The following is a 23,070-nucleotide window of genomic DNA, read 5'->3' as shown; positions in this document are numbered from 1 at the left end:
GCAGTACAATGAAGGGGCAGTTACAGGTTTGAGTTTAAATGGCATGTGGAAACTCACATGATGTGTGTGTTTGTGTGTGTGTGGCTCTTCTCTGGATACTCCTACTCCTCCCGTTCATATTGGTTTAAACTGGAAAAGTTTAAACTTACTTACTTACTTAGTTTAGACTTACAGGTATCTTACAGGTGTCAGTGGGCCCTGTGAGCCCCATCCTGGTCAGAGTATAAGCGGTATAGACAATGGATGGACCATGTCTGTCTCACTGCTAAAGGGGCAGTGCAAAGAGCTTTGTTGGATGGACAGACACACACACACACACACACACACAGGTATGAAAAACTGACACCTGTTACTCAAGGTTTTCATTCTCATTGTTCCATGTCTTGTTCAAAGATTTCATTTCAGGAGCTGATTTCGGGGACTTGATACCGAGGTTGTCTGGGTGAAACGTGGACTCTCTCGTCTCTAAACTAATCTACCGCCTGAAAGTGATATCCTGTTCTGGGATCACTTGCGGTGATGTTACATAACAGGTGATTTACTTTGTTAGGTAATGTGCGACTGCAGTGGGGTGCCATGGACAAGGACACACGTGAAAGGTCCAGTGTAAGAATTAGTGACATGTAATAATGAGACTGCAAAGAAGAGTTTCCTCCTTCTTTGTTGGTTTGTGTGAGAAGAGCTGTTTGTCTTTTCTGTAGTAAGCTTCTGCTTCAAAACACAACACACGTGCTCTGCTGTAGAGACACTGTGGCACAAGATGGTGGCCTCCACACAGCAAGGCCCTTCCCTAAAGTGCACAAAGCTTTTTTCTAAAACCAAACGTTGTTATATGTTATATGTTATATATTATATGTTATACAGTGAACTTTTAGGAAGCTCAAAGTTTAGGGTGTTTATTTTAAGATGCCATGAGAGGTTAAATCTAGGCCAAAACGAGTGAAATAGAGGGATCAGTGAAGGTATTTGTGCCCTTTTTAATTACAAACATCAAATGAAAATGTGTATTTTGACACTAAACTGTACCGTAAAGATCACAGCAGCACTTATCCTTTAAGCGTACATCTGTGAACATTTTATGAATGGACCAGAAAGATCATTCCCCTGAATCCTGCAGTCATGTCTTACATTATTGGTGTATACTGTGTGATCGCTGCTCTGCCAAGTCTTCCTCTCTGCCCCAAATGTTCTAATATTAGCTTAACCTCAGGTTTACAAAACACAAACCCCTCTGCCAGTCATGGATCTATTAAAGACTACCTCAGCACCATAAAAAGCCATGCTCCCAGGTCCTCTATTTATCTTCTTTCCCCTCCCCTCCATGATTTCCATCTCTTGGTTTTTGATGCGGATTCACCCGAGCTTGTGTCTTGTGACCCACTAACCATGATCTGCACCTTGTTTGGTTTCCCCGACTGTCTCCTCTGCCGTTCTGTATCATTCACCCCCACCCCGGCCCACTGCACTCTACTCCACTCCACTCCCTCCTACCCCTCTTTCTGTCCATCCCAGGGTTTTATCCCTTCATCACTGATCTCCCTTCATCCCTCCAATCCTCATCTGTTCCTCATAGGAGCAGTGGAGAGAGTGACGGAGGAATATCTCACTGAGTGATTCCAGAAGCTAAACTTATGATAACGACCTGAGGGAGAGCATTGGAAGAAGAGTGACTGAAGATCAACCAACACACCTTGAGAGGAGTTTCCTCACTGGTGAGTAGAGTGTTTTACTCAATGTTCTTAGTAGTTGACTGTGTGTGTGTGTGTGTGTGTGTGTGTGTAGTTCTTTCATCCTGCTCAGTTATTGAATCAGATTCAAAGGGTCAGATCGAAAAGTCTGAAAATAAATGTTACTGTTAATACTTTTAGAATATCCTTAAGTGTTAAAGAGTTATTTTAAAGTGTTGAGTCAATATATTCTTTAAAGTCAAATCGTTACATCACAAAGTACTTGTGATCTTGAACAGAGCGTAGGACTAACACTGGAAAAGTATGGACATGCAAATCAACATTCTGTTGAAACGCGCTTTACAAGCTTGTTTGTGTTTTATCTTTAGTTTAGTTTGTGGCACACGCAGCAGAAGGATTTACATAGGATCAACACACTGCACTGGTTTTTCATTGATACTCTGAGTAAATAAACACATTTATTTGTGGTCTGATTCCCATTACTGCCACACAAAAGCTGCACAACAACAACTATGGTAAACAGTTGAAAGAGTGTAAAATATAGAATCAATCTTACTCTTAATCTTCACCACTGCTCTAAGCAGAAACAATGACTTGTTATTCACATTAACCCTGGGTTGTTTTGGATACAATCTTCTATTACAGAGTGTGATCCTACACTACAATACTGACATATCTCAGGATCAAGTGAGGCTTTTGTAAACTACTGAATAATTGACCATGGATGAAAAGAACCAGACAGATTTTTTTGGTTGGTCCAGCAAATTAAAGACGCGACACAACTCCAGTATTACCATAAAGCAGGTCTTGTGGTCATTTACTACAATCTTACACCTGGAGATTCTTTACTCAACAGAGTGCCCCCACTAGAGGGCTAACAACATAGCAAAAGCTAATGTTGGTATACATATATATATATATATATATATATATATATATATATATATATATATATATATATGTATACATATACATACAACCCTGGTACAGCCCATCTGTTTGTTTAGTATTCACATGGACTGCTAGTATAGCAAATATAAAGCATGGCAACTACAATGTTCTAGCTATATGGTCTTTTAAATCAAACAAACAGGAGCCATATTTTCAAGAATTTCCACTCATAACTTAAATTATTTTGTTGGTGCAGTAAACACAGCACTCTGACCGGTGACTGGTAGAATGACATAAGGTGTAAACTGCAGAATATCAGGTGTAAACTGCAGAAAATCATGTTCCTAACTCCCTCTATCACCATCCACCTCGTCCATCTGCCCCCGCCCTCATTCTCATCCCACTATCTGCTCCCCCCATCCTTTCCCCCATCTCTTATCCAGATGCAAAGAGCAGTCAGTAATCGGATGAGAGCAGATTTGATTCAAAAGGCTTCCCTTAAAATCTCAGCCAGTAGGATTTATAACTCACTCGCATCCCCCCCCCCCCCTTTGCCTCCACTTTTCTCTGGCTGTGTTAATGCACTTCAACATCCACCAAAACCCAGCCGTCATTTAATCACACAGAACAATGGCAGGTTCCCCGGAACAGAATGGCAAAAGGGTAATAGCACGACTAAAAAAAAACACTCAGGCATTCATTACAACACTTATTTTCAAAGCAATTTCCCACCTGGAACAAAGGCCTAAAATCCCCTGTTCCCAACTTCAGGGAGAATTGGAGTACAGGCAGCTTTAGATGGGACACCCACACAGTATCTGCTGAGGTGTTCTGGAGCATTGCACTACAATAAACCCCAAACAAAATCAACACTCTAATTTTAGTTTTTATCACATCTCTAATTCAATTTAAGCAGCAGAGTGACAAACAATTAAAGGCAATCTCTTTCTTTTACAGCACCATTCTCACCTTCACTCCCCTCCTCTCCCTTTCACTTCAACCAAATTAGAGGCAAATCCACTGGGTCATGTGTTTTGACAGGGATACTCATTCAAATAGTGAGAAGGGGAGAGAGAGACAGAGAGATTGCTGCAAACAATAAGATCATCACAAGTCCAGTCCTGTCAGATTTGAGGTAAGATAAAGAAGATACCATCATGGCAATTTGTAAGACATGAGTCATTTGTGTACATGAGGAGAAAGCGGAGTGTTGTTCTGTTATTCTTGGTTTTTTTGTGCCGTGTCATGATGAAGTTACTGTCATGTGTTGTGCTCTTCTCTCTGCATTGCTCTGTTTCTGTAAAATCAACACAGAGATCGTGACTCTGCCTTTTTCCACTTGTGCCTCGATTACATTTGTCACACTGTGTGGGTTCGTCCATTAGGTGATTGCTTCTTTAATTATGACATTACTAAATTCAATAACCATTAACATTATTCTTGTGTGCACTGACGTGTTAAGTGGAACACACTCCCCTGTCAGTATTTGTGAATTTGCTGTGAAGTGCGAGGTGACTGGCTGAGGGCTGATACACGAAATGACATTAAGCATTTCAGGACATTCTGGTTTGTGTGTACATTTCAGGGTGAGGATGTGTGCTCTCAACTTCAGCCGAACAGCAAATACTTTTGCTGTTAATGTCATGCTCGAATATTCATGCGGTCCACATGTATTGGTGTGTGTGCGTGTGCGTGTCAGTGAATGCATGTGTAGGCGTGTTTTGTGGGTTTCTGTGTGCTCCTGCGTGTTTATAGTTTGCAAAGCAGACAAGGGCCAGTTTGACTTGCAAAATAGCACTTACTTGGAGTTTGGAGTTAGAGAGGCTTTAAATTGCTCAGGTACGTGCAGGTGCAATTCTCGTATGGAGCATAAAGGTATGAATCTTGACTCCTTTAAAATAATATTTCTTGTCATTTGTCTCTTCTTTTTTTGTCTCTTTTTCTTCCTCATTTCAGGGGTTATCTGCTCTCCTGACTTCTCTCCCAGTCTGCATTAGTGAACATACCCAGAAACCATCACCATGGGGGAAATGGAGCAATTGAGAAAGGAGGCGGACAATCTAAAGGACCAGATCACTGTAAGTAGGCTCCTCTTGTCATTTGTGAGCGATCAAGAAAGCAGTATGATTATCAGTCTTATCAATGTGACTGGGAGTGACCTGATCCCCTCTGTACACTGCATGCGTCTGCTCTCCATATACTGTAGGCAGCACGTAAGGCAGTGCAGGACACCACGCTGCAGGAGGCAGTGGCCGGGGTCACTGTGGTGGGCCGTGTCCAGATGAAGACTAGGAAAACACTAAGAGGTCACCTTGCCAAGATCTACGCAATGCACTGGGGCACTGACTCCAAGTAAATACACAGCATATTGTACACACGCTGAAAGAACACCTGCTGTTTTACCGTATCAAATTTAGCACACAATTAGAATACAGAGAGGTGGATTACAAGTATTGATTTAAACTTGTAAAATGTGAATGTGTTTAAAGTACAAATGTTTCAGCTTCTCACGCTGTCATTTTTGATGTTAACTCCACCAGGCTGTGTGTCAGTGCGTCACAAGATGGAAAACTCATAGTGTGGGACAGCATCACGACCAATAAGGTGAGTTTGAATAAAAGACTTAAAAGTCCTAATTGTTGGAAGAAGGCAGATGTAACTGTGACATTTAATGCTCACAAACTCAGCTCACCTGCTTCATTAAAGCTGTGCTGAATTATTTGTCATTTTGAACACAGATAATGACACTTTGGGATGTTTTACAAAATGGATGATACAAATTGGATAATTATGCACATGTGAATCAGTGTTAAAATGATGTTTAAAGCAGTGTGGTGAATCTGAACCCTCATATCTCACTCGAAATAAAAATGAGATTTGAATAACAACCATACCAAACCGCAACAGGTTGTTAAGATAACTTGGAAAAGTACGTGTGACATTACAGTATGTTAAATGAATGATATAACTTTAGCAAACATTTATTGTTTAAAAACACAACTTACTTTTCTCTGAATCTGAGAGATTTGTTGACTTTTGTCAACAAACCTACAAACTTCAGCAGAAAATAGTGTTCTCCTGTAGAACCAATAATAACAACCTGATGAAACAAGTTTTTAGCTCATCTAATGATTTCTAGCTTCCAATCAAACACATGATTTAAACAGTATTTTCTAACTCTTTCTTTTTGTTGAAGACAAGAGCTTAAACAGTCCCATTTGTGATCCTAGGTGAATGCCATCCCTCTCAAGTCATCATGGGTAATGACTTGTGCCTATGCACCTTCGGGGAACTTCGTGGCTTGTGGTGGTCTGGACAACATGTGCTCCATCTACAACCTCAAGGGCAAGGACGGGAACGTCAAGGTCATGCGTGAGCTGGCAGCACACACAGGTCAGACGACACAGATTGTGAAATACAGAATCTTGAAGTCACCGATGCCTAGATGTTGGACGTGCGCGGGACGTTCTATGGTTTCTCATATAAGCTTTTTTTGGTTGCCCAGGTTACCTGTCCTGCTGTCGTTTCCTTAATGACTCTGAGATCATCACCAGCTCTGGGGACTGCACTTGGTAAGAAATTAGGATGATTGAGCGTACTTTAAAAGTCTGCTGCATCTTCCCAAAGCCTGTGTAGCTAAAATGAACGCTGTCTTTGCCTTCATTTAGCGTATTATGGGACATTGAGACAGGAACCGAAAAGACCATCTTCACAGGACACCAGGGAGACTGCATGTCCCTGGCCGTGTCCCCGGACTTCAATTTTTTCATCTCAGGGGCGTGTGACTACACGGCCAAGCTATGGGACATCAGGGAGGGTCAATGCAGGCAGACCTTTGGAGGCCATGAGAGCGACATCAACTCAATTGGGGTGGGAATGAATATCATTTATAGATTACCAAAATCTTTCTCTTGAAGGCGACCTAGTTTCTAATCTAATGCGTGTGTTTTCTCCAGTTCTTCCCAAATGGAAATGCAATAATAACTGGGTCCGATGATGCAACCTGTAAGTTGTATGACCTGCGAGCAGACCAGGAGCTCATCACCTACCAGGACTCCGGCATCATGTGTGGGGTGACCTCACTGGCTCCCTCCCTGTCTGGACGTTTGATACTGGCCGGCTATGACGACTTCAACGTCAACATCTGGGACTCACTGAAAGCAGAGAGAGTTGGTGAGTACAGGTGGAAAACATGAAAGCTGGATAGAAACCTCACTGGTTATCCAGTGATACTTACACCGTCTCTTGTCTTCCTTGTGGTGACACAGGAGTGCTGGCTGGTCACGATAACAGAGTGAGCTGTATTGGAGTATCCTCAGATGGCATGGCGTGCTGCACAGGATCCTGGGACAGCTTCCTCAAGATCTGGAACTGAGGTCATTCCTCATCAGTGAGCAGGAGGAGAGACGTTAACATCTGCCTGGGAGAAATTGAAAAAGAAATTGGAGTTAGAGGAAGGGATGAGGAGTCACACAGGGTGAAAGGATGGTATTTTAATTGTGCCAAGTCCTATCTAATGTTGGAGAGGGGCTGTAATGTGAAAGGTTTCTCCTCTCTCTGTCACATTGTGCTCTCTCCTTTCTTTTAGCATTATGGGTGAATTTGGGGGGTCATGGGGTACAGGATATCAGAAAAGACGATTCCTCTTAATGGTGAATTATTTTGTGGTTCAAAATAGTAACGTTCTGTTGCAGAATTTCAAATCTCACCCAATGAGAACAGTTGCCAAATTTGAAATGGTAGCACACTGGACAGGATAGAAGTGAATATGGGTCCAGAACCAGCCTGTGTAGGTTTACACGAGCTCTACTAAAATGCTGTATGAAAGCATAAGTTTGTGTTTATTTAAGTAATAAGAGCATTTTTGTTTCTGACTTTTGTTTGTTCTTAGCTTCGGTAGATTCCCTAGATGCTTACATTTTAATACCTGTCACTTCCTCATTTTAAGTATAAATGAAGTTATAGTATGCAGATGTCTACATTAGTGTTTGAGTTGTTTTGTATGTGATTGAAAATATTTGGACAATATTTACCAGGATTTGGCTTCTGATCCTAACTCAGGTCAGACCAGAAAAGTGCTTTGTGCAAACTGTTGAACCGACAAGATGGGATGATAAAATGATTTTAATGGTTCATTAAGCACTAACAAAATAAGACTAATAGGACTCTTCGTACGAGTGCTGGTTTCCCCCCGGAGGATAACTGCTACTGTGTGTTTGAGTTCTTCTGAATCTGGACATGACCTGTCTTTCCTCTGCATGATAGTCTTGAAAGTTTTGTGTCAAGTACACAAAACCTCTGAACTCCATGCCCTGCAATTTGGACTGTTTTCAATATACACTGTGCGAGTAAAGCAATTTCACCTTTCTTAAAAACTGTCTAATAAACCTGGGATACTGCATTAAAAGTCTAGTGTTTATTTTTGACAAGTGGACTTATAATACAACTCGTCTGTCCTACTAGATACAAATGCTAATGCACAATTTTAAAAGTCAGTTCAATAGACTTGGGGAACTTTAAAAAAAAAAAAAAAAAGAAAGGAAAAAAGTATTTTTAACGCCGTTTTATTTAAAATGTAACAAAAAATTTCAAAAAACACAAGAAGCACAGTAGGACGACAGGAAGTACTTGATAACTGATAAACAGATTTAAAGCTAAAATAATAATTTTATTTATATTTACGGTCCAAAGAAATATTCACAAATGGCAAAAAACACAAGAAAAATCTGCTTAAGAGAACTGTACACATAAAAGCATGTTTTAAGAGATGAACAAGTGGCAGGAATGTACACAGTGCTGCAGTGCATCATCTGTTCTCTTTATCCACAGCAACTGCCAGCACTCTGCGGTCCATCAGTCCAGGCCTCTGTCGGTCTGGAGTGGACACCTTCAGCTTCATCTAGAAAAAAAATACATTACCACAACAATGAATTCACATTGTGTTAGGATTCACTTTAGAACAATTAAAATGAGCATTACTTTGTAAAGCTGGTGTGAAAGGAGCATAGGGATCACAATACCTGAGAACGTTGGTCCCTGGGGGAGTTGGTCTCCTTAAGGATCTGCAGAGGTGAGCGGCCCTCTGAACCTAGAATAGTAAAAAGAAAAAAAGTCAGACATCGATCAAACGACAACATCCTGTTTGTAGGTGACAGGAGTAAAAAAAAAAAACTTCACCACTACACACCTTTCTGCTTGACTTTCCCATAGTGTCCCTTATTTTCGTTGGTTGTATTCTTAACGGCCAAACGGACGGCGAGGGGGGAGGAGCCTCTCTTGGCATTCTGCCCCTGCACTCCTCTGGCTCTCAGTCCAGTGCCACCAAAGCCTTTTCCCAACCACTGCGGCTTAAACACCACCTGACTGGGACTCTTTGAGTCAAAGGTGGGGCAGCGGATGCCACTGCAGAGCTGTGGCTGCTCTAGGTTGTTGTTGGTTGGCGGCTCTGAAGAAACAGCTGCAGGGGGCAAAGAGTTTCCTTCGGCAAGCTCTTTTGTTTCCTCAGAGGATGGTGGTATTTCTGCTTCCTCTGGCTGTACAGAGGGCACCTGAACAGGAGAATCACCTACTACAGAGGTTGGTGAAGGCTCAGCTTGGGACTCGGGTTCAACTGTGATTGAAGGAACGCCATAAGAATGATCCACACCATCCCCGAGTAGTTCCACTGCCACGTCAGGTACTGCAGAAGAAGTGCTGTCATGATGCACCTCAGCCAAGACCTGTGATGAAGGCGCTCCCTCATGGCAAGTTATCAGGCTCATGCTTAGTCTCTTGTGAAGAGGAGACTCTCTTGCTTCTTCTGCCTCCTCCAAACTAACATCTACTGTTTCTACCTGCACCTCAAGAACCACAAAGGGGCTTGAAGTACACACACTCTGTGGCAGCCCAAGCACAGGAGTGGCGAGTAGGTTAGCATGTTCAGCCAAGGAGCTGTAGGTTTGAGAAGGTTGAGGAGTCAGGAGGGGCTCAGTGGAAGCCAGCTCCTCATCCTTGTAGACTACCTCCTCCTCCACAGCATCACTGAAGCATTTCTGAGGCGCTTCAGTGAATTTGCCTTCAGATTCGTTGTGGAAAAGCATGCCCAGGCGGCGAGCAAAGGACCCAACTTTTGCTGTGGAGACAAGTTTAAAAGCATCATGTCTGACATGATTTATGAGGGGAAAAGAACCATGCTGAAAGTTATTTTTTACCCAATAGTTACCTCTCATGACTTCTCTGACAGGGGTGCGGACAATGCCAATAGTCGGTGAGCGGGGATCAGTGAATGCCAGGGGACACTCACTTTTCCCCACAGCAGAAGATTTAGCCACCGGCCCAATGACCTGCAAAAAAAAAAAAAAAAAAACATGGTGTGAAGCATTTTAAAATGGCTCCCTCTGAGCTTACAGTAGGACTATGTCTGGGTCGGAAATCTAAAAATTTATCTACCTGAATAGGTGTACGGTCGACGTTAGTTGAAGGAGAGCGTGGATCGATCAGGTGGCTGGCGTGACTTTTCCTGACAGCTGGTTCTGGTTTCATTGGTGCAGATACAGGCATCTTACTCTCACTGGATCCCATGATGCTTACTGAAGGTTAACTGGAAAATATAACAAGAAATTAGAGATCAACCAATGTGTTTTTCCCTGGCCATTGACAAGCACCATTTTATGAAATGACAGTTTATTCACAACAAATGATAAACAAAATTGCTTAACTGATATACATTTACTGAGTAAATTTACTGAGTCTATCACATGTCTGACAATACTGCTTTTTGCATTTACACTGCAAATCAAAATAACCTATAATCCATACACATGGCCATAAAAATGTTTACTTTTGGATAAAAAAAACATTTTAATGACCTCAATGAGAACAAACATATCAAATAAAACTAGCCAATTGCAAATTACAAAAAAGGCAAAACTGGCCACAATAATCTGCTCGACTGATTACTTGTACTTACTTTGTAAAAAAAAAGTGAAAAATATGAAACAAATGACTGGAATTTTAAAATAAAGGAACAGCACAGTGACACAAACGTACGTAAAATTACATAGACATTCCTAAAATACGAGAGAGGAAGATTTGAGCAAAAAACAAGTACTTTCACATTATGCAGCAGAACTGAACGGACACCTACACATGTTATATACAACACTGAATATATAGCATACAAACGCGATAACAAGCAGTGTAACGGGTAGTAAAACACAGCTAACAACAAGCTAACACAGACGAGGTCGGTTATCGAGTGTCCTCGTTTTCCTTTAAAACTGAAACAGTTTCTCTAAAGTTTAAACACAGACTATATGAGCGGACATGAACCACAACATACCTGAAATAACACAAAGCCAGTCGATATTTCGCGAAAGTTTAACTCCTTCACTGACTCCACACTCAAAACTAAGTGATTTCACTCACGAGTTTGAAAACATTTAAATGGCGCTTTGCGTACACTCTTTTTTTAAATGAGCCAATAAACACACACTTCCGCTCTGCCTCCTCGGCGCTGATAGGCTCGGAGCACGGCGGTTTAGGAGTGGGCGTGGTTTCTTGCAGAAAACACATTTGAAAGTTGATATGAATGCGTGTTCTGTTTGTCACATGTGTACTGAGGGATTACACTATGTTCAAACATGCCTCTCCCTATTCAAACTGGACAGACGTTACTCTTTTTAGGGAGGTTAGGGAGAAAAATGGACAAAACAAAGCATGCATTTCTACATTTATCTATGGAAGATAGAGGTTGAAAATATCACAAAAATATTGTTAAAAAAGATGCATTAACTCATACAAACCCAAAAGACTGTCTAAGCTTACATTTATTAATAATAACAATAATAACAATAATAATAATAATGATAATAATAATAGTAATAATAAAAATAATATCTTCTTTATTTTGAATAAATGAACAATGAAGTTCAGTTTCAGGAATTAAGTTATTATAAAACAGCTATTAAATGCATAGAAGTTGTGGTCACTTTTCTCTGATCAGGTAAGTTAAAATAAACATTTATTTTCAGTACAGTACATCTGACACCTGGCCATTTTGTTTAATGTCTGTAAAAACTAAGCCTAAAAAAACAAATAAATCATCAACAGGTTTGGAATCAAAGCTTTATTGCTGAATATTATATTAAACATTGCAGTCAGGATTAAACTAGCCTGAAAACAATTATAGTGCAACAATTATTTTACAATACACAATATGGCATTATTTTACAATGAAGCATGTTGTTTTACAAGAGCGCTATGAAAAAAAGGCAAGATAAGAGCCTGCAGAATCATTATCAACGATGTTTCAATTATATGACCTAACGCACGATTAATATCCCACACAAAACCCCCAAAACACACACATACTGTAATGTACACACATACACACAGTAACAGTCCTGCTGGTTGTCAGTTTGTTGTCCTGGCTGATAAATGATTACTAAAAAAATTTAAATAATATATAGGTTAATCGGTAACAGAAAAACAAGCCACTATTGAACTTTTGACTAGTGTTTGTACTCTGGACTGTTATAATTGTTCTCTTGAAAGCGCTTTTGATAAAAAGCAAGACAATTTTTTTATTTATTTTTTTTTTAAATGTCATTGCAACACTTTACCTTTAATTTACACAAGAGATGAGACACAAGAGAAAGAGAGAAACAGTTCATTTACATCCTGCTGTTGAGAAACAAAATGAGAACATCGAGTTAACAGGACTGTCCACACTGGCGCTTAGTGAAATCAAAGGTGATTCATTCATGCGTTTTCATTTACTTTCTTCATCGAGAACAAATCTAAAAAAAAAATTTAAAAAAACAGTTCCCCAGATGAACAGAGTTGGAGGAAATGGACGAACTGTCAAACATTTCAAATACAGCGACATAACTGTATTACTGCTGCCAGCTGATTTCTCTTCTAGTACAGACTGCAACATTTGATGGATGTTGTTTAAAACATACAAGCACAAAATGAAGTCCTTAGGATGGAAGGTAAGTCACAGTGTCTCTTTTCTCGCTAACCGTCACCACTCTGATTCCGATTCCTTCAGTCAGCCAAACATTTACCTCCCAGCAGAACGCATTCACACATGATGAGCCCACCACTCCTGGCTGTATTTCATTCAGTCCCACCTTCCACTTCTCTCTGGCAAAAATGAGCCAATAATGTGTCCAAGTCCCGGCGATCAGCAGCGCCATACAGAGAGCTCTCCCCCATCATGCTGAGAGCCATGCGCAGGGTAGACCAGATGTTGTCCGACATCATGGTTGCTGCAGCACCTCCAGGCCCCTGAACTGCTCTCGCCCCTTCCCCTGACGCCTGGCGCTGAAGAGACAGAGCTTCGAGGAAGTGCTCCACTGCCTCTCTGAGGAGGGAAGCAGGACAAGATGAAAAGCTTATTTTTAGATAGATAACACTTACATTAGCTGCAACATTCTGTTAATAACTCAATTAAAATCACCTTGGTCATAGGTAGTGTTGTGAACACCAGGATTGTGATTCAACCTTAAGGTTTTTACGAGTGTTTTTATCCACCACACAATCCTTCTGACTGTGACTTTACTCAGTCTAATAATGGTAGAGGTATTTAAAATGTCCTATGTGCAAAATTTAGGAGGGTTTATTGGTTAAAGTTGAACATAATACCCATAAGTATCTTTGAGTAAATGTATAATTGCTTTGTACTTAGGGGCAAGGGCCTTACTTTGGGCGGGGCTGCCATCCATCTTGTGCATTTTGAATCATAAGCTTACTATAACTACACAAACAAAGACATAGGACATCCTCTCTGATATGTAAAAGGACACTGTAGTTCCGTTCCCATTTGACAAAGGGAGGGGTGAGCAGGCAATTCCTCCGTTTGTTACTATATATAGATGTTTACTATTTCTATCTCATTAATTCTTACATACATATTTGCTATGTAAGGCCCTGTTCACATCTATTATTAACATCAATCATGGGTGATCTGATCAAAACTGGACAGCTCTATGTACATCATTTCACACTTTGTGTTAGAATGAGGTCCTATCCACATGGAAACAGAACGAAACATCAATGATATTTTTCTTTCATTTTGAAAAGGTTTTCTATAAACACAGCATTGTTTCAGGAAACGTCTTCATCTATATAAAATGACTCGACACGCTGTAGTACATATGCCAGGCCTATACATGGCGCTGTCATGTTGCTACACCAAACACAGAAGAAGACATCGAGCATGTGCATAAGGCATGTGTGCTGTGTGCAAACTTTGTTGTTGTTTTTTAAAATAAAGCTTTATTCCAACCAGAACCAATCTCCAAACACAAGAGGAGGAGTATGACCACGACAAGAGTGAGGTGGGATTATGACATCATTTTCCCCAAAACGATGTCATAATGATACAAAACTTTGGTGGATTTATGTGATTTGATCTCAGCTTCTCAACTACTTCTAATTGAATCGACTGAGATGGATGTTGATACCGGGTCTGATCAGGGACTGTGAATCATTTTTTCTAATTAACACCAATAAATAAACATACTGTTTCTTTACCTCTGTGCTCCTAAGTTGACACAGCTAATGCCCAAATTGTAGCGACTACGGATGAAACCTGGCTGCAGCTCCAGAGCTCTCCTGTAGGCGGCCACTGCCTCCTCTGAGCGACTTCCGTTGGCCAGTGTTGCACCCAACTTATTCCATAGCAGGTAGTCCTGGTAGAGAGAAAGATGATAAGGTGAATTCAAAAAAAACAAATCAGGATCTCAGCATTGGCTTCTGCACCAACCTGTGGCGTGACAGAGAGAGCAGCACTAAAACAGTCTACAGCCTTATCGTACTCTCCGCTGAGGTTGAAGAGAACCCCCAGACCACACTGCAGCTGGGGATCCACCTGGGCTGGGTCAGAGTTAGCTGCACGTAGGAACAACGACTGGACATCTGTAAACAAAGATCTAGAAAACAGAAAGACAGTGAGAGGTTAGTATTTCAATACTACAATAGTAGTATACAAAGTCTAGAAAATTAACGTGTACTCACTCTGGCAGCAGTGACCCGAACCTCTCCCTCTCTTTCTCCTTCTCCCGGTCCCTGGAACCATCCGTTTGTTGTTCGAGTTCACTGTGCTCCCAAACAGAGCGGTATTTTGGATTGTGTTTTAGCCAATCACGGAGGGTCTCACAGGCCTGCCTGTGCAGCGACTCATTAGTAAAACTGACAGCCAACGCCATCAGAGCAGTCAGGTTGTCATTCTTCAGGTCTATACATCTGTATGAAAAATGTAAAAAAAGCCAGAAAATAAATATTCTATTTAATCTAGATTCATTGAAAACCATTTTGCAATTGCAGCCTTTGATTATCACTCATAATCATTCAGAATTTCCCCCAAATCCCTTACAGGAAACAGACCAGCTCCAATATCTTATTTTTTTGCAGTCATCATGACTCTCATATTGCAATTGTCATTTCTCACCTGCGGAGGGCGCTGATTGCAGCAAATTCTTGCTCGTTTTCTGCCTGACAGGTTCCCAGATACTGCCAAGCCTGCAATTAAAAGAAAACAGATGCAACCACACCAAAGCATCACGACAAATGCTTTCTATCAGGGAGATGATCCACTTAAAATAAAAGTAATGAGATTTATTGAACTGTTTTTGAAAGTAATAAATGAATTCAAAAACTGAAACATGCAACTGAAACTGCAGGTTTCTCAGAGGCTCACCAGCGGGTTGTCTGGCTCTCGCTGTACAGCGCTTTCAAAGAAGCGTACGGCACCAGGAATGTCTCCTGCCTCCATCCTCTTCACTCCCTCTGACAAAGGGTCAGGATGGGATAAATAAGGGTTGTCGTCTTCAAACTGATACCCCTGTCACGGACACGAGCAGAAAAACAGAAGCTGCTGAGCTCATTTCTGTAACAGGGAACCACACATGCAGTAACAAACTAAATACAGCATTCTTTTCAGTCAGATATGCATGTGCATAGTTTAGGCACAAGATATCATTGCAGTATCGATATACACAACGTATATATTGCAAAATATATATCACAAACTATAAACTATGATAAATGAGCTTAACTGTAAACTGTTGCTTATGCAACAATTACTTTCTTACTATAAAGGAAAATTATTCTTTTTGTTTTTTCTCACATGTTATACCGATTGCTTGGGCAGAGAAATGAGAAGAGAATGTGGATTTAAATTATGTTTCCATTTAATTCAAATTAAATATTTTGTATCGAGATAAACAGGAAATGTTTTTTAAGGGAGGCATTAAGATAAAATCAATAAAATCATGCTAAATTTCCTCATGTGTCTGTACAGGCTTTTCTACTGTCTGGGTCAATGTTACATATTTATTAAGTATGGCTTTTAATACCCAGCAGTGCAGTGACACCGTTTTTTTTTTAATCCTTTTCTGTTTTCAATTAGTATTTTATTAATTTGTTCTGATACTATGCTGCGTGTCTGTAATGCTTTTATTTTGTAAAGCACCTGTGGGTCGTTGTAAAGGTGATAGAAATGAAGTGCATTACATTACATGTTAGCACTGAACCCAAAGCAGAAAGATATCAACACCCATTACTTAAAAGCACAGTATGGCATTTCTGCTGCTAGCTCTTAATCAGAACGGTAACAAAATACCTAGTGTGACGATGGAATCATGCAGCTTCCCACCCTCATCAAACTAGGTGGGAAGCAGCATGGAATTATTGGAATTGTTGGTTTTGTGCTTTACAGGAAGAGCTTCATCAGAAAAACATGCAGCAAAATGGCAATGAGTAGTTGTGATCCATTAGTGAAAAATAAGACAATACACTGGCTAACTTCTAGTAACTCCAAGTATTTCCTTCCTCACTCCCATTCTCCCTCTCACTCTGAAAGTAGCCAAATGAAAAGTAAAAAGACCAAATGAGGACCAACATGCTGATCCATAACCCTGACCTGAAATAAGGGTTTTTGTGGAGTTTAGTCAAATAGTCTAGTCTCCATTTTTAGATATGCTAATGCAGCTATGTTATATGTACGTTATGGATTTATTATGGCAAAGTCATATCAACAACGCAATATTCACTGTTATCAAATATCTTCCAGGGCTATGAAAATAGCTGAAATCCTCCCATATACAGTAAAAACTTCCTCAGCAGTTGGTTGATGTGAGCAGGTTGACATCTACCTTGTCGTATGATGAACTGAGTAGCTGATCAAAGTCAGACAGCCAGGGGTGGCTCTCTGCGTCCCTCTTTGCCATCTCCTCCCACTCCTCCTGCAGCTTCTCCCAGAAATCCACATCACTCTGTCAAAGCGGCAGAGATACACATCATTACCTCACATCTCGCGTCATATATCAATCCTGTATTACACGTTTGACCTTTAGTTTTCCAACCTAATGGAAGACGAGTGTGTAATGATGGTATTTTGGAGCACAACAAAGTCAAAAGAAAGATACACTGGCTATTTAATCTCCATTTCAAACTTCAACTTCCAGGGCACAATGCACTGTAACCTTCCCATTTAATACCCAGCAGCTTTACCTTGTGAGCTTCTCTCACCTCCACAGCAGCTTTGGCTTGTTGGAAAACTGGTCCGGTTGTGGTGAACTCATCTACCCAGGCTTCAGCTGACTCTTCTGACACCTGAGCGGCAATAAGAGCATTGACAGGGTGACAGAGTGAAGTCTTCATGTCTGCAGCTATGAAAACATATTTAAGTTGAGGGTGGTTACATTAAAACAGCAAAAAATATAGGAGGAAAGTGAATGAAATGGTGGAAACGATGAAGGAAGACACTGCACAGCACAGCACAGCACAGCACAGAAAAAGCTAATTTTCTCCCTTTCCTTCCTTTTCTTTTTAAATCAACTCCTTATGGTTTTGAGACAGAACATGTTGCAACAGCAAAAAATAATTTAATGCTGAGTGTGTCTTATTCATCAGAACTATAACAAAGTACAACACTAGCAGCAAAACAAAAACATAACAATTGGGGATGTCGTGATCCTGATCTCAAGTATCTGACTGGAGCCAATGTGAGCATTTTTAATTGATGGCAGATTGGCGATTTCCCCCATCATATTAGCTGCGTTTCATTTAATCATACATATTTTAATAAAACTCTGCCCTCTGCGTCAGTGAACGTCAGCACAACAACAACATATTCCGTGTTTGTGCAGAATATGAACCTAAATGCTCTGGTGTCAATCAACACAATCCAACACAGTGCTGGTTTAGCTAACAGAGAGCTGGTGGCTCCCCCACCCTCTCTCTCTTTCTCTCCTTTTCTCTAGCAGCGGCAGTACAGACAGATGACAGAGATTCTTCTTTCTCTCTAAACCTCAGTCAAGAATATTATTTATTTTAACGACAATTACTTTTTTTTTTGTGTACTGTGCATTCTATTATATAAGCAAAGACACGTATTGGATCTGGACTTTATACAGGCAGATACTCAAAAGTAATGGATCGGGGGGCCACAGAAGCTGATTGTGACATCCATAAAAATTTATAAATGGAGATAAAAATATTAAACCTATTGCTGCTACGGCCACAGAGGTCCTACCTGCCTGATGACCTTGGCCCACCTCTCTGCCTGTTTAGCTTTAGTTTTTTCAATCTTCTTATTCCTCTCTTGGGGAACCAGGGGAAGACTCCCTCCCCCTGTCTCCATCAGGAACTAAGGCAGAAGGCGAGGTGGGATGGTGGTGGTGGGTTATGTGGCAATGTTTCAGGATGCGAGCAGTTTGTAAGGAGGGTTTTTAGAGGCATAGGCATAGTAGGAGTCATTTTAAGTAGTAGCAGGAGGAATGGCAGTTGTTAATTGAGGGAATGGCAAGCCAGGAGTTTGAAGGCAGGTCAAAAAATAAGAAAAGTACATGTTAGAGGGTAACTACAAGTATAATGAAGCCATGTTAAAGAGTCTACAACCTGGGTAGCTTTTAGTCCATTATATTCAAAAACAAAACATGCCACTCTGTGGCACTTTTTCATCCCTAATAAAAAGTAAAACTGCTATGTGTCAAAATGTCTATCTATCAAGTAAAAAGTTAATAATGTTATTTGACACATTTAAACGTATCAATACCAAATCAAACTTTATGTTGTATGTCTTACGATATTTAGCATCAGTAATGTTGAATTACTGTCTTCTTCTTCCTCTTTCCTTTGTCTCTTCTCCTTTAATTTTGTAAAATGTTGACTCACAATATTGACTTTTGAATTCGTATCGTAATTATAAGTTGTTAACAAATAATTTTGACTTACATCTCTTACATTTTACAGTAAATAAAGTTTAAATTTCTTCATTTCAAACTTTTTATCTGTTGTTTTCTTTTCTGGGTAGAACTGGAATCTCCTGTATCCTGATTAGGTTCAATCCAAAACCAGGCATCAGCCTTTTTATGTCTTAACTGAATGTTGGGCTAAGTCAGAGTAACACTTAGAACCAAATAAAAACAAAATAACTTAATTGAAGCTGGACTGTGTATTAAAAACTAAATGTATAAGAGAAGAGGCTGACAGTTCTTAGATTCCTCTCTGTGCTAAATAAATTCCATCTGCACGGCTATGAAGCCATGAGCTTCATATTACAGCCAGTGTAGAAGCTGTTTTTGGTTACATTTCTGGAAAATGTTACTCTGCATCAGATACTGGGGTGATGAGTCACGAGGCCAAGTCTATACTGTATTAAAGTTAACTAAAAAGTGCTTCCCCAGTGAATTCCCAGACGCAACCATCCCCTCCTCAGTGGGCAGTGACTCGTACCTGGTTGAGGTTGGAGGCCCAGTTCTGAGCCTCCACGGCCTGAGCTTTATCTGTGAGCTGTCTGTCTGCTCTGTTCTCCACTGTGACACTGCCCTCTCCAATCTGCCTAACGAAACGCAGGAACTACACAACAACGGAAAAAGATGACAACAAGAAAGCATTTACCATTACCATGACTAAATGGTCAGGTTTATACTAATACACCACTAGTTTTTTTCCAATCCAACTACTTTCTTCCCACAAGAAGACCTTGAGAAAAAAAAACATAAACAATGAAGTATGCTGCCAAAAGACAAAATCTAATCAAAGAGAAAGGATATGGTGACATATATGTAAAATGAATGGTGTGAGGCTTTACATAAGGATCCAATGGCAAAGTCAGAAATCCACAAACATACTGCTCACCTCTGTGTTTTGTAACTTGGGGTCATCAACCTTTGAGACAAGCTCATTGGCTGTCTGTCTGAGCTCCTCTCCTGCCTGATACTCCTTTGTCCTGCAAGGTTAATGACAAAAATATGAACATTAAAATGTGAGGAGTTATAGAAGAAACAGTTCTAGTTTATGCTATATACTGTATGAAATGTTGTACAGGTGAGTTCTGGAGGTCAGTGCTTAGACATCTGGCCAATACTACACAGCAGCTTTCACTTTCAGCTCAGAAGCTTCATTTGATTTTGACAAGAGCTCATGCTTGGACACGCTCCATGTCATCAGTCAAGGTTAAAAGTTTGAAAGATTTAAATTCAACAGGCACAAGAATATTATCAGGGTTTAGGCATGCTTTCAAACCCTTTCGCTACCCATGCCATTGTTCTTTTTCACTCTCCCACAAATATGTAGTCTACACGCCACATTTATTGTAGTGTGGCTGAAGGAGCTATTTTTTATTTATTTTTTTAAATCTGCATATTTTCAAAACTTTATATCCGATTCCCCTAACCCCTACTCTAACCATTCATTTTCCTTTTCTCCCAGGTCTCCAAGCCACAACTTCTCCTCCGACTGCTCCAGATATTCCTCTGCCCAGCGCCCAGGATCTGGATTTGAAAAGAAAGCAAAAAACAGCAGGGAGGCACATTGTAAAAAAAGAAAAACGGCAGATGATGCAAGATCAAAATTATTCATGTCAGGCACATTAGCTTTGATGTCAGCTGAAATTGATATATGGCAGACTACACTGTATGTTTCCAGAACAAAAGAGAAAGCAAGTAAAACAAACTCCACCAACCTGCAGCCTCAGCAATAAACTCTCTCGTCCAATCAGCATCTGCTGTATCACCGAGAGCGATGAGGCCTGGTGCAGAAGCAGATTCGGAACCCGAGAGGAACTCGGCCGTCCAGTCTCCAGAGAGAGCCAGTGCTGCCACATCTGGAGCTATGAAACCAAAGTGCAGATAATGGTTCACAACACCCGAACCGTGAATGCAAAATGTGCATAAAAACAATAATGATGATGATTTCAATAAGGTGAACCTCTCTGTGGAGCTTGTCTGTAGCTTTGCTGGTCAATTTGCTGCATCTCCTCCAGCAGTTGACCCATGTCAAATGTGTGGGGGGGTCGTGGGGGGGCCTGAAGGAACTCATTCACCAGCTGCAACAAAAACAAAGAATGGCAGCTTTATTTCTGTTTTAAGAAATGACATACAGTGTGTGCAGGAATATTTATCAAACATTATGCAGCATTATACAGTACTAACCTCTTCTTCTGTTGCAATTTCAATAGGAGTGGGGGGAATCTGGGATAAAAATTCAAATAAAAATAAATTAGTCCCATGCCAACATTTAAGATATGGTTGGAAAAATATGGCAGCTATTCATCTTTGAACTAAACATTTAACAGATATCTATAAATTACTCACTGTCGGTGTCGAGCGGTGCCGCCATGCCCCCCCTTCCTTGCTCATATGACTGGTCAGCTTCATGAGGGGATTGGCTCCCCCACATTCTGCCTCCACCAACTCCCGCATCGCCATGGCAACACAAGGATGAGGCAAACCCAATCAGATCACCTGAGAACTGCAAAAAGAGTGAAGAGATGTGTTACTCATTCTTTGTTTTGGAAAATTCCACAAAATTGAGTCTGGGTTCAAGAAAGTTCACAGCATCCATGAAGCACAGAGCAACATTTTTAGTTTTTCTGATCGCCGATGTTCAGGCAACTTCAGCCCTCGAGGGTGTCCACACAACACTGCACGCCTCGTGTCACATTAGCAAAGTCAAGCTCCATGCCTCCATCTGCTGTTTTTCCATATCCTGACTGAAGCTGAACCATAAATAATGTGGACATGATGTCTCATCAGGCACACAGACACTCACTGCACATTTCACTCTTCCAGTCCCACTAGTTCAGCACATTCCATTGCAGCCTTTAGAGTGAGAACAAAAAACTAACAGGGAAAACTTTTTTCTTTTTTTTTTTTAAAGCTAAATCATCATATTGTTAACAAAAATACCACAATTAAATGTAACACATGGCTGGGAATGGAAGCTAAATAATTTCAAAGTGACTGACTTTTACAGTTTGTTAACCTCTTGTATTATTTGCTACTGTCAAACAGTACAGTGTCAAACAGAAACTGAACATCTTATTTACTGTATAGGCAAGTATTTATAAAACCTGCAGAACAGTTCTACCATTCCACAAGTGGACTCTTTAAGCAACAAATAACAAGCTACATACAAAAGGGACATTTTATTCCCAGTGAACAGCTGCAGAATGATGATTAGGGTCAAAGTAAAAGAGGATTAGTCAGATATTAATACACTATCTCAGACAGGTGACTAAAACACTCGCATGCACAGAACCTACTGCATACAATAGCTCCATCACACATATTCCATCTTTTGTTGTAAACATTTTACAAACGCATCTGCAAAGCAACCCGCTGCCAGAATACAGATAATGACCCACGGGTTTTAAATCAAACTACTGTCACTGTGTCAGTCAGTGTCTGTAATGCAGGAGGAAGCTAACTCTAGTTCAGTCATTATCTGCATTAACGTTAGCTTGGTCTGCGTTCACTCGGTGTTTAAAGGCGACACGCAGCATATTAAAGAGCTAGTTGAAAAAGAAAAATATCGACATTTAATAAGTCGTTAAGCTATTATCAATAGCGACTACTGCTAACGGTAGCTAACAGTGGCGGCTAGCTCCTGTACAGAGGGGCTAGTGCAGAGATGACTGCTGTAGTATGGAGCAACGGAGGCATGAAGAGACGGGTAGCATGGTGTTCATCTCACCGCCGACAGCTGCTGCTGGAGCCGAACCGTCCGTCCCTCCTCTCCGTCTGTTTTTACTCCCTTTTCAGGACACAAGTTTCCGCAACCAGCGCGTCAAACCTCCCGGGAACCGTGTGAAAACAGCCACCAACGTCGTTTGCGTTGCTCTTTTATTTACCTTCCTTCTCCATGACCCACAAAACACGTCTGTGGACGCTCGGAGTTCTCGCGTAATGTTACGTTGGTTTTGCATTCTCAGACGACTTTACGTAAGTGCAGGTCAGCGGTGTAATGTCAATGTACGAGTTCTCGTTATAATTCGTGTCCCCATCCGCGGAAGCGCGCATACGCATTCAAATTACGGTGGAACAGCATTCCTACGCGTGGATTCCACTCAAGAAAATGAAAAATGACAAAAGAGTATTGATTAAATCAGCGTTATCAGCGAAGTTTGATGGTGTGTCCCATTAGCGAGCAAATAAATGCTATTATTTCACTGTAACTTCATATTATTCATTGTATACACTGATCATTTTTGAGACAG

At 40.7% G+C, this 23,070-nt stretch overlaps 3 protein-coding genes across 9 annotated transcripts; 1 reads left to right on the top strand and 2 right to left on the bottom strand.

Annotated features, from left to right (window-relative positions):
* The first annotated feature begins 1,565 nt into the window (after positions 1 to 1,565).
* On the top strand, positions 1,566 to 8,002 carry gnb3a (guanine nucleotide binding protein (G protein), beta polypeptide 3a). 4 transcript variants are annotated; one of them, XM_058648548.1, is made up of 10 exons: positions 1,566 to 1,712; positions 3,537 to 3,714; positions 4,536 to 4,657; positions 4,786 to 4,931; positions 5,120 to 5,183; positions 5,810 to 5,972; positions 6,085 to 6,151; positions 6,248 to 6,449; positions 6,536 to 6,752; positions 6,848 to 8,002. In XM_058648548.1, the coding sequence occupies exons 3-10, from the start codon at positions 4,601 to 4,603 to the stop codon at positions 6,952 to 6,954; spliced, it is 1,023 nt and encodes a 340-aa protein (XP_058504531.1). In that variant the 5' UTR covers positions 1,566 to 1,712; positions 3,537 to 3,714; positions 4,536 to 4,600; the 3' UTR covers positions 6,955 to 8,002. The 4 variants fall into 4 exon arrangements, with proteins under 4 accessions (XP_058504531.1, XP_058504530.1, XP_058504529.1 ...); XM_058648547.1 differs by lacking the exon at positions 3,537 to 3,714; XM_058648546.1 differs by lacking the exons at positions 1,566 to 1,712; positions 3,537 to 3,714 and adding an exon at positions 4,322 to 4,418.
* A 125-nt stretch (positions 8,003 to 8,127) lies between these two features.
* On the bottom strand, positions 8,128 to 11,021 carry cdca3 (cell division cycle associated 3). Its single transcript, XM_058648545.1, has 6 exons — positions 10,900 to 11,021; positions 10,008 to 10,158; positions 9,781 to 9,901; positions 8,767 to 9,690; positions 8,600 to 8,667; positions 8,128 to 8,478 (listed from the first exon to the last, which is right to left on the bottom strand). Exons 2-6 carry the CDS (start codon positions 10,137 to 10,139, stop codon positions 8,386 to 8,388), a joined length of 1,338 nt encoding a protein of 445 aa, XP_058504528.1. The 5' UTR covers positions 10,140 to 10,158; positions 10,900 to 11,021; the 3' UTR covers positions 8,128 to 8,385.
* Positions 11,022 to 11,694: 673 nt separating this feature from the next.
* Positions 11,695 to 22,771, bottom strand: pex5 (peroxisomal biogenesis factor 5). Of its 4 annotated transcripts, none has more exons than XM_058648407.1 (16): positions 22,548 to 22,771; positions 21,167 to 21,323; positions 21,005 to 21,043; positions 20,781 to 20,898; positions 20,536 to 20,682; positions 20,260 to 20,344; positions 19,710 to 19,800; positions 19,305 to 19,427; positions 17,079 to 17,180; positions 16,721 to 16,840; positions 15,265 to 15,408; positions 15,016 to 15,086; positions 14,583 to 14,810; positions 14,332 to 14,497; positions 14,100 to 14,257; positions 11,695 to 12,927 (listed from the first exon to the last, which is right to left on the bottom strand). In XM_058648407.1, exons 2-16 carry the CDS (start codon positions 21,278 to 21,280, stop codon positions 12,681 to 12,683), a joined length of 1,953 nt encoding a protein of 650 aa, XP_058504390.1. In that variant the 5' UTR covers positions 21,281 to 21,323; positions 22,548 to 22,771; the 3' UTR covers positions 11,695 to 12,680. The 4 variants fall into 4 exon arrangements, with proteins under 4 accessions (XP_058504390.1, XP_058504391.1, XP_058504392.1 ...); XM_058648408.1 differs by having other exon boundaries at positions 17,097 to 17,180; positions 22,548 to 22,770; XM_058648409.1 differs by lacking the exon at positions 19,305 to 19,427.
* Positions 22,772 to 23,070: the final 299 nt, after the last annotated feature.

Source organism: Solea solea, chromosome 13, assembly GCF_958295425.1.
Source record: "Solea solea chromosome 13, fSolSol10.1, whole genome shotgun sequence".
NCBI classification, from domain to species: domain Eukaryota; kingdom Metazoa; phylum Chordata; class Actinopteri; order Pleuronectiformes; family Soleidae; genus Solea; species Solea solea.
Note: the sequence above shows the minus strand (reverse complement) of the source record. Positions and strands in the feature narration are given on the sequence as shown.

Excerpts from the sequence above, each read along its gene's own strand:
- gnb3a (XM_058648547.1), top strand. The coding sequence starts at position 4,601 with ATGGGGGAAATGGAGCAATTGAGAAAGGAGGCGGACAATCTAAAGGAC. Across the intron at positions 5,973-6,084 it reads TGAGCTGGCAGCACACACAG|GTTACCTGTCCTGCTGTCGT; the intron begins GTCAGACGACAC and ends TTGGTTGCCCAG. Across the intron at positions 6,753-6,847 it reads ACTGAAAGCAGAGAGAGTTG|GAGTGCTGGCTGGTCACGAT; the intron begins GTGAGTACAGGT and ends GTGGTGACACAG.
- cdca3 (XM_058648545.1), bottom strand. The coding sequence starts at position 10,139 with ATGGGATCCAGTGAGAGTAAGATGCCTGTATCTGCACCAATGAAACCA. Across the intron at positions 9,902-10,007 it reads TCGACCGTACACCTATTCAG|GTCATTGGGCCGGTGGCTAA; the intron begins GTAGATAAATTT and ends TTTTTTTTGCAG. Across the intron at positions 8,668-8,766 it reads TGGGAAAGTCAAGCAGAAAG|GTTCAGAGGGCCGCTCACCT; the intron begins GTGTGTAGTGGT and ends TTACTATTCTAG.
- pex5 (XM_058648407.1), bottom strand. The coding sequence starts at position 21,280 with ATGGCGATGCGGGAGTTGGTGGAGGCAGAATGTGGGGGAGCCAATCCC. Across the intron at positions 20,899-21,004 it reads AAATTGCAACAGAAGAAGAG|CTGGTGAATGAGTTCCTTCA; the intron begins GTTAGTACTGTA and ends TTTTTGTTGCAG. Across the intron at positions 15,409-16,720 it reads TCAGTTCATCATACGACAAG|GGGTATCAGTTTGAAGACGA; the intron begins GTAGATGTCAAC and ends TGTCCGTGACAG.